General features: G+C 37.6%; 1 protein-coding gene across 3 annotated transcripts in view; it reads right to left on the bottom strand.

Moving 5' to 3' along the window:
- Positions 1 to 1,066: 1,066 nt before the first annotated feature.
- The window catches only part of HTT (huntingtin), an 87,107-nt gene continuing 77,460 nt past the window's right edge, over positions 1,067 to 10,713 (bottom strand). For all 3 annotated transcript variants that reach the window (XM_075022194.1, XM_075022222.1, XM_075022249.1), the window contains 6 exons: positions 10,145 to 10,259; positions 9,706 to 9,919; positions 9,459 to 9,564; positions 7,948 to 8,110; positions 7,083 to 7,243; positions 1,067 to 6,122 (listed from right to left, as the gene is read on the bottom strand). In XM_075022194.1, the coding sequence (XP_074878295.1) occupies positions 5,909 to 6,122; positions 7,083 to 7,243; positions 7,948 to 8,110; positions 9,459 to 9,564; positions 9,706 to 9,919; positions 10,145 to 10,259 (973 nt within the window). In that variant the 3' untranslated portion in view covers positions 1,067 to 5,908. The remainder of the gene's footprint in view (positions 6,123 to 7,082; positions 7,244 to 7,947; positions 8,111 to 9,458; positions 9,565 to 9,705; positions 9,920 to 10,144; positions 10,260 to 10,713) is intronic.

The raw sequence follows: 10,713 nt of genomic DNA, 5'->3' as shown, positions 1-10,713 counted from the left end.
GCAAAGCTTATGGTGTAATTACACTATAATTCTACAAGCAATCAAAGCTTTTTGTCTTGTAACTGGGGTGGAGCCAAACCAATTCCAAAACGATCGCTGCAATACTTTCACAGCTGCACTGACTAAAAAGAAGAAACAAACCAATACCTATATGGGACAGGAGAGGCAGTGGGGAAAGTAGGAAAGTTATAGTAAGTTAAAAAGTTCTCATCTTCTAAGTGCAATGCTTCATCTCCCTGTGCCTGGCAATTCAGCTTTAGGGATAATCTTTCAAAAAATGAAATGGGTATTCTTCTCTGAGTGACAAAAAGATGAAGACTTTATTATTCAAACAAGACTTCAACTCTGAAGACAAAGAAACTTACCACATTACAGTTCTGTTCCTTGCCTCCGTGGCTAAACTAAAAGGTGACAAGAGTGGCGGATCATTCGCTACTAACACCAACAAGGAAAAACAAGATGTAAAAAAATTATTTTGACCAAGAATGAAACCAGCACGTGCTTTCTACATTAAGCTACTACTTTAGAGCTTATTCCAGCATTTCAAGCAAACAGCCGAGTGCTGCAAAGTTAATCAAAACAAGATGTCTCTGAGCAGTTGAGTACTGCAAGAGATCCTCCAGTGCTCAGCAGCAAGACCACCCAGAAACTTCTTTTAAGATGCAAACCAAACAGCTGGGAAACCAAGCTTAGGCAAGTTAAACCATTTCTTCTCCTGTGTAACATTATCCGCCCCAGGACTGCTGCAGATAAATACACTCTCATTCACAAATACAGCTGTACACTTAAATTTTGCATTTTCTCATCTCATCTAGAATCCCAGAGAAGTTTCAGCAAGCATGACTATTAGATACAATTAAAAGCTCAACTGTGATACTTGTTAAGTGCAAACAGCACTGTGACTGTGAAGTGCACCTACATTTGCAGAGAGTTCAAGTATTCTTGCATATTTTTAAAATACTCCATATTTGATAGTTGCTGAAAAGAAGAGATACTGGGGAAAAGAATATAGTAAGAATGCATCAAGATCTTTTTCTAAATAACCAGAGAAAAATCACTTACAGTAATAGTTATATTTTATTGTCTCTTTTAGTTTCAATGTGCAGTATTTTCAGCATTTTTTTTTTTTTTAAACTTAAACATACATCTAAAATTATATGCTTTCCTTTTCCTTTGAGTACAATTGCTTTTTGGGTTAGAGCTCCGAGCTTTTGCTCATCATTGCCCTCAAACTATACAAGACAACACCACAGGGTGCGTTACCTTATCCTTCGTCAGGTTGATCCAACTTGATGGTATGCATACACAGACTGATGGGAATGATAAAAATCACACAAAATGCACGTGACAAAAAGCAGCGCATGCTTCACAAACGCTCTGCAGCATTTATACCCAGTTAACTTGAATACAGCTAAAACTTGACATACAATAGAAGCTCTCCTGGGTATGACTGTGGGATTCTCAAGGTTTTCAATGGATACTTTAAGGTAGCATGCACAAAGAGTTCACCTGAAATCTCAAAATTAGGTAAAATTAGCATATTGGACTTTCCCAAAATTTTGCTACATTGCTTACTCTAGTTCTTACAGCAGCTTGCTTTCACTTTAAAATAATTAAATTAGTTAAAAACTTCCAAAGTACTTTGCTCTCTTACAACTTTCATCAATTTTATCCTTATAACCAAAACTGTTTTAAAAGTAAAAGAGCAAAGCATCTACAATTGTCACTTACTTGATTTCTACCTTTAGTAGAAAGTTTAGTTGGGATTGTGCATGGAAAAATCCTGCTTTATGAAATGAATGTACGTCAATCAGTTCCCCTTTTTCTCCCACCCCATCCCTTTCAACCACCAGGTAAGGTCCTGGATGACCAAATTTAATTAAACTGCTTATTGCTATATTTATTGCTCATTATACCCTAAAATTTCTTTTATTTAGGAAGCGTAAATGCTTAGCTGTGACAGCTCCACAAAATCTTAAGACAAACCAGGTCTGCTGCTCTTGGAGAACTGTCCTTGCAGTGTTTTTGACACAACCTCCTTATCTGCTATATAAAGTTAACAGCCATTTAAAAAGGAGAATGACAAGACAGAATGCTCTTAAGGCAAATCTACTAAATATCAACAAATTACTTTTAACCCAAAAGGTTCCATTTGTTCCCCACTTCGTTTGATCTAAATCTGTTCATTCATTACTCAGTGCTTTAGGAATGCTGCTGGTGGTTAAGAAACAAGCAATGTCTTGGTGCTGAGAAGGCATTCCTACCAAAGCAAAAGTAATACACAATCATTTACTAGATGCTTTAGGCAAGAAATAACATCTGAGTATATGCTTTAGAGAAGATTTAAATAAACTCACATTCAATTTCAACTGGAAAAGAGCATAAATAGTACTGAAAATACTTTGAATCCTGCAAATATGAACTGGTTTACGATGGGTTGTAGTTTCCAACTCCTCACTCTTGCACTCGGTGCAAGGGAGGGGGCACGCTGAAATGAAACGCAATCGAACTTTATTTAATGGGCCAATGGGTAGCTGGCCCAAACACTATTTATAAAAAATTGGCTAGCATACAGTGTTCTTAAAGGAGGGCCATATTATAGATCTAGTAAAGTGGGTTCTTTGACAACTGAATTGTAAATGAAGTTTTAAACATTAACCTGTCTTAAATGTGCTCCCAATCATGCCATACCTCTAATCTTGTAAGGTTGTAAAGAAGCCAGTTCCACTGCAAAGCACATGAAAGAAACTGCTTCGGTTAGCCAGGACACCAAACGTAAGTATTAAGCCCAAACACATTTCTACCCTGTTCTCAACGAAAAACTGAACAGCCTGCTCTTCAGAATTAGCTTTCTGTCTACAGCAAGTTAAAAACATTCTGTGAAATAAAATTTTGCCTGAAGTCAACCTCAAGGAACAAGTGATTTATTTTTTTGCTTTAAATCCAACATCGGTATTTCTTAGTGGCCATTGTTCTGCTGTCACTGTCCCCACCGCATAGCTCTTGGCTCTTGTCACTAGAAGCAGGCAGGAGTGATTTTAAATATGATTTCACTCCAAAATAAGTGAGAGTGGGAGTAAAAGCTAAGCATGTCTAGGAAGTAGTCAGGAGAGTGTGCTGCAGGTGAAACATAAGATTTGAAGCACTACCGGTGTGTGTTTCCACACTAGGAAGACCCTTAAGTTACATTCCCTTCAGGTCACTGAGGATTTCCTAAGAGGAGGTGCCCTTCTTTAGACACTTAGGACACGTTTCAGGAGGTATACTACGACAAATCTCCAAGAGAAGTTAGAACAGATGGAGTTATTACTACCGGTGAATCTGTGTGAGGTTAGAACTGACTGCATCAGCTCTGAAGCTTGACTTGAAATGGGTAATGCAAATATTTGCTTGAAGGCCAGCAACGGGCATTTGAGGAAAGGGGGTCTGCCACACCTGATGTTTTTCATCCAGCCATGCTGACTGCTTAATTCAGTGTATTCCTTTACTGGTTGGAAAGATTTCTATGGCAAGTCCCAAACTGGTTTGGAAAGTTTCATAAAGGGTCTAGCTCCCGTTACCCCAAGGTAAAGTAACCAGCTATTCTGTGTTAATCATGAGGAGCTTAAAATGATGAAGAATTTAACAGTTTGTGACACAATGTGTACTGTTATATGGTGAGAATATGACTAACCTGATGCTTAAAAAATATATTAAAATCTATTTTAAATTTTGGAAAATAGCTTACAAAAATATCTTCACTTAAACTATACATCATACAAAAACTGACTGGTGTGTGGGTTTACAGTACAAAACGATTATTGGTGGTTACAAAAGGGAAGAGTGATCTATACTACCCTTATTGAAGACACAGGGCATTATATCTCACTGCCCTGAATTAGTCTCCTATCAGAATTAAGATAATTTCCAATATAACTCAAAAACTTTCAAACAGTATCTATTTTATTAAATCTTTTTCTGAACTCCTGTTCAGTTTCTTTTAAAAATCACCACAGTGCTGTGGCCCAAGAAAGAAGAGTAACCCAACTAAGGGCAGAGATAATTGCTCTAGATAGGAAGATCTGTAGAGAGCTAAATACAGCAACATCTACAGTTGTTTCTACTGCCCATACTGTCAGTTTCCTCTATCAGTTTCTAAAAGGAAGTGACACCAGCGGACAATTCCTTTGTAATCAATTTGTGGGCAGAAGCAACAATTTTTGGTCTAGATTGGAATTAGTTTAAATACATGGGTTTAATAAATACAAATATACACATCTGTATACATTAAATGTTGTCACATGTGTATAATTTCAACATATACATTATATACAGAAATACATACAGTACATGCTCCTCCTGACAACACTATCTCATTTTTCCAAGTGTCACCAAAAGGTGTGATAAGAAAATGAAGAGAAGTTAAATATAGGACATGACTGAGAACCAAGGTATCATTTCTCTGTAATTGAAGAATTATAACAAACACAACTGAAGACAAATGCTGTGCTAGATTTCCCCATGTAATGCTTAGGAATCAATGGGGTTCCCTGGGTGGTGAGTAAAAGCTAAATCTGGCCCTGTGTAGTGTCCTGAAATTCACAGATACTTGTACTGTGTTTGTGTCTAAAGCATTATGTATACAACAGGTAATAAAAGAGGTTGTGTAATCTAACACCTTAGCCAGTCCCAAAGTAGACCACAGCAGCCTTCAGATTCTTAACTGCTAGCATAAATTTGTTTACATGAGAGTGGTTTGAATCCAGATGACTCCATGGTCTCAGTTAGGAAAGGTCAAATGGTTATTGACTACTAGGGAGCTTGCACCATTTTGTCTCTTAAAATGCTGTGCAGCAAATAAGAACAGTTTCTTAGTATACAAAAGGCTGATCCAGAGTAACTAGTCCTCTCTTTTACCATTAAGTCTCAAAATAAAGGAATTCTAAAGAAGCTACAGTAAAGTGGATCACAAGAATGCCTCCTTAGTACAGTCTCTCAAGACAAATTAATCAACGTATTCCAGTTTTAAAGCACTTTAAGAAAAAGTGAGATGCAAAACAAGATGTACATTAAGATGGATTTCCAAAAGGAACATGAATTCAAGCACAAGGAAAAAAAAAAGAGGACAATACAGATGTCAAGACATTCAGTAGCGTGGCTTCTGTTCATCTCAAATTACAGCACAGCTCATGCACCACACATCTTACAATTTTACATACTGTACATGATATAGAAATATTTAAGTTAAAATTTCTTTTACTGATATACTGTACTCGAATTTTAAATCCTGAGAAGAAAAAAGAAAAATGTGTGGTTACGTATGTGCACTATATCTCCGATATCACCAACACATACACCACGCGATATCAGAAAGTCCAGAGAGAGGAATTACATGCTGGAAGTGTAAATCATGAAAGCCATTTTCTCTTATCCTTGTTTGGGAGAGACGTAAGGAAACAATTTCTATTCTGTACTACACAACAGTATATACAGGTACATAAAACTATGAAGTTTTCTAATGACTGCAGCTTGCAGTAACAGTCTTTCTGTCAGTTTCTTACCAGCTGCACCACAGTGGCTTCAGCTGAACATTAGGAAGAAGAGTAATACCAGTTACCCTGCATGTAGCACTTGCTCGTATTTTACAGTTACTAAACGTGTCTCAGGTTACTCCCAAAACCCACTTGAAAAACACTGACATATTTCTTTCCACTCACACATATCTGGTGTCAACAACAACAAGAACTACACTAGACTTTTCGGGTGATTTCCAGTGCTGCAGAGCACTTGTCCATGCATTCTGGAAGTAAAACTGACAGGTCCATATTTATCACAAATGCAACCCCAGATACTTTCTTGATCTTGCATTCCCCATAATTCATATCAGATTCCAACACTAGTCATGCAGTTCCATTACACATCAGGATGTTCAACATGCTGTGACCTTGTGGACATTTTGCAAACAAGTTAGTAAGCGATGATATGGCGTTCCTGGAGATGCTACCACCTCGAACACCGACTGAAAGGCCCTCCGATCTAATTCTTCGTCTATTTGATGTCGGTAGAAGTCTATGGCCACCAAACAGAAGATGTTAACATCCACTTGCTCTGATTTTCCCATTCTGCTGATAATATGTGGAAGACTGAAATATAAGTTAAGGTCATAATATGACAGAAGTTGCTCATCTTTTGGTAACACAGTTTAAACGCTATTCTCCAATAAAATGATGTATTTTTGAGCTCACCAATAATGGTAAGGTGCAAAATACTGTCACACAGCAATTAAACTGCTACTACAGAAATTCTATTTCTTCATTAACTTCATGCAGTTTCTTATCCCAGAAATTAATTTTAATCTAGTGGTAGTTTTCTTTATCCACTGGACAGTGCAATCAGCACCACAGTCGCAACTGCTGATAGCCAAAGAGCATTGCTGAGATTAAGAGTCATTAGGAAGTTTCAAGCTTGACATATGGCCACTTTTTTGCCTGGTCATGAAAGGCAACAGTTATTTTTCTGATTGTTTGAGGTGTGTGTTTGTTTGTTTTTCAATAAACCCAGCACTGATACCACCTATGTCTTTTGGCTGTTCCAATTTATTTGGCTGATGTCATTCCATCGCTAAAGCTCACTATTGCTGCAGTGCACCTCCAGGGGGACACTTGGAAAATAGTTTGTAAAGGATAATTTCTTTAATTATAGTTTGTTGTGTGGTTTGTTGGTTGGGGTTTTTTTTAATATATTTTATCTTGCAGAAGGAATATAGAACAAAGCTTTTAAAGGTCACTGCAAAGCTATCTGGTGAAGCTTTTAAAAAGTCCTTCAAAGCAAGTACTTTCCCAATCATCTTGCATAGTCACCAGGCACTGATCTTAAAACAGTAGTTTTAGATAACTTCGTTCTCATGATCTGTTTAGAAATTCTCTTTTTTCCCCTCAAACCTGAGGCACCAATAGCACAAGTGGTATACACCACTATTAACTGCAGTGAATCCGCCTTTTCTTGTGTGTTAAACTTGTACTCTTATCCTTCAAGACTATCAATGTGCTTTACAGAATCACTATATTTACCCAGAAATGGCACACATTCAGTCTTTAGGATACATTGCTGAAATCCATTGACTGGTGGAAGCACTGACAAAAAAACAGGAAAGACTCCACATTGCCATTGCCACAGGTGTTCTTTGTGTGAAATTAGAGAGAGAGAGCATCACCCAGTCACGGACCATTGAGGACTGTCCAGTGCTATGTAGTGTCTGGAATACCTGCAAAAATATTTTACACAGAAATAAAGACATAGTACATAGACATGGGAAAGAGTTTAGTCTCTCTTGTAAAAGTTCTCTCCAGCTACAAAACTCTGAGGTTCACAAACTGGATTCCTGGAGACAACTCTGAGTCTAAAAAATTAATGAACGCAATGCCTAGACAAAGAGATTCTGCAAAAGTGTCAGCCAGAATCCAAGTGGACTCATGACATCTGTGCCAAACTGAAGTAAGCGTACAGAAATGCAAGACTTGTCTGGCATCTATATTTTTATAGATCAAACGCGGTGTGCATATGCACTCTCAAGTCATGCATGAGTCCAATAAGTAGGTGCTGAACAGCAAAATACCCAGAAGCCCAACTGAGTCCACAGGGGCTTGACTGTAGAGTTTCACAAGGACAGATGACCTGGGCTGGCTCCTTGAGATCTAGAGAGTCTGAGCACCAGGATCACAACTATTAGTTTTCTGTTTATTTTCCCATTATCAGTGATTGAACTATAGTCTTGTGAGCTTTGCCTTCTGGGCAACATGGTGATTCTAGCCCTCTAGGTTGCCTGGAAGACAAAGGTCACAACAGTACAGCTCAATCACTGCAACTGGTTTATTAGATCTAACAAAATTGATATTTGCCCCTCCGATTGAGCTGTCAGTTACTTAGAAATCTTCTGAAACATTTCAGAAAAAAAAAAATAAACACTACCTTATAAACTACTGTTGCCATGAATTGTGGGTAAGGCTGTTGATTGGATAAAAATTCTCCAATAACTTTATTCATTACGTCTTGTGGGGGGAAAAAATCATCAAGGAACTGTGGGAGGATCCGAGCCACTACTCTAGCTTCAAAAGGAAATCCCTTCCTGATCCTGAAAATAATAAAAAAAGAAGATATTTTATCATTGAATTCCAGTAAATATCTTGTTCTTTTCCAGTGTAACTGGCAATAGAAAGAATGTTTTACTTTCACATCTAGATAGGCAAAGAAGTCTTCAATACTGAGGAATCTAAGTCTTCATGTAATCTGACTCTAACAGTCTACCCAAAGAGGACTATCAAAGCTATCAGAAGTTGTTACAGGTGTTGTGTCCTCTTCCACCCCCCCCTTTTTTTATTTAAAATAGTCAACATTTTTTTGAAACTCTGGAATTGCATCAGAGACAAGATTTAACAATAGCATGCCAAAAAAACTAAACAAGAACAAAAAGGACAGGGAGATCACTACTCCTAGTTATCAAAGGCCATTTATAAGTAGAACACTCATGTCCATTCATAACGTCTTTGCATTTTTTATTCAAGACCAGGATGACGAATATATCAAACAGGAAAAGCAAGTTGCGCTGCACTGTAAAGAGGGGAAAAGATAGACTGACTTAAAGAAATAACACCAATTGCAAAATCTTTCTACTAAAGGCTGCATCTGTTGATGGGTCAAGATCAAGTTACCATCGTGTGATTACTCCGTGCAAAAGTTATTTTCTGCTTGTAGTATTCACATTTGTTTTGCTAACCCCTAGGAGTGATATTTTCAAATGCACTCAAGCACTGCTCTAGTTCTGTTCTTACTGAGTGCAGAAGTAAAACTCTCATCCAGTTTTATGGAAAAACCACTGAACACTTTAAAAAATGTAAACCATTATCCCACAAACTAGTGTGCAAAATCTAACATGCTATGCTCACTTAAGACAGCTTGAGACTGTAAGATCAAAACAGGGATTTTGAAATGTTTTCATTAAATGAATTCCATGTGAATACAGAAGTTTTAGTGTACCCTTCCACTGCAATTACTTAAAAGCCTTGGAAAGAGCAACACTTGGGTGGGGGAAGGGGAAAAAGTTTTAAACACTTAGGGTGGTTTGAAAGATTATTTCCCGTAAACTGGATTTATATCCTCGATTATGCAGAAGACATCCTGAAAAGCACTTAAGAGTTTGACCTGAAGGGAGATGGAAATACATTTATAAAGTATTATGGTTGGTGCAACACACAGTATCAGTTAGGACATGTCTGTTTTCCATTTACATTCCTGTATATTTCTGCTGCCTTCAGCAATTCCATCAGTGTTACTGTGTATAGTAGAAGTATCAATATTAAGCAATGGTAAGCAGAGAAACATCATTAATTTAATATTAGAACTATCAAATAGAGCAGTGACCACACAGTGTCAAACAGAATAATTTCCCTCACAGTGTCCCATTACACATTTTATCCTCTTACCTATCAAAAAGGACTGATACTCGTTCCATCGCTACGATCACAGATTCACTGTCAGGAGCAGCAGGATTTGCATCTGTGGTACGACTGGGGCTGATTTTTTCCTTTCCTAAACGAAAATAATTTGTTACAAGTTTACTGTGATTGCTAAAATAAAACCTGTTCATCATTGGCAACAAAAATAAATGAAGAAAATTAGCCCTGTTAGTAAGCTAATCTCTCAGTACAAAGGTATAAAAAAAGTAAATACCTGTGTACATGCAAGTCAGCATTAATCCGAGTGCCGCCATTGCTCTGTGGGGGCTCTGCACATTCACTCTGTCAACACTCAGTTTCACTAGCGATTCACTATCCAGCCTAGAAAGTTGCTCTGAAAGGAGGAGTCGCTCTAAGCCTCTCAGGACACAATGATAAATAATGGATGGTGTTGATTCATCAGTTCCAGACACCATGACTCCACACATCTGAAATAAATAAAAAAGCCAACTACCAGGTTCTGAGGTGTATTTAGGTCATCTTCTAGCACCATACCACTGCAGCTAGTATGGAACTGCATCAGGTATTAAGAAAACCTGATGAAACTAAACCCAAAAGCATACCTACACCAGAATAATCAAGTTAAGTGTTAAATAGTTATGTGGTGATCCCAGGTTACATGACCACCTTTCACTGGAGGCATCACGACATACCTGTATAATTCCTGCAGAGAATTCAGGCCCTACATCAAGTGGGTAATTCTCGATCAAATAGAAAGCAGCTGCACACATTACCAAGATGTGCTGTTGGTTATGGATATTCACACAACTGTAAATAAGCAAAAACACTAGTGGTCACTTGCATCAAAGTTGTCTGGGTCACAAATAGAGACAATATAAACAATCCTTAGAAACACTAAGTATTTTTTCACATGAAATTTATACGATCTTTAAGATCACACAGAGTATCACCAAGATGCCATAAGAGCACTGGTTATCATGGAAATCCAGTGCAACGCAAGAAATTTTTCAGCAGTATAATTACAAACTATCATTGCCTGACTTGTTTAGGAGAAATAAGCTTCATTACTGATCCTGCAAGTCTTCTTCAAAGAGTATGCCTTATGACAGAAAAATAAGGTTTAGGGAACACAATTTACCAGAGACAAAAGTCTGAGCTATCAAAGTTTTCTCACCCTCAAACATGCTTTCACTTCTGTAAATCAAATCTAAAATTGGCTGATATTTTCAATAAAAATGCCAAAACCTGCTTGATACAACAG

This window comes from Buteo buteo, chromosome 1, assembly GCF_964188355.1.
Source record: "Buteo buteo chromosome 1, bButBut1.hap1.1, whole genome shotgun sequence".
Lineage (NCBI taxonomy): Eukaryota > Metazoa > Chordata > Aves > Accipitriformes > Accipitridae > Buteo > Buteo buteo.
The sequence above is the reverse complement of the archived record's forward strand: the minus strand, read 5'-3'. Positions and strand labels throughout refer to the sequence as shown.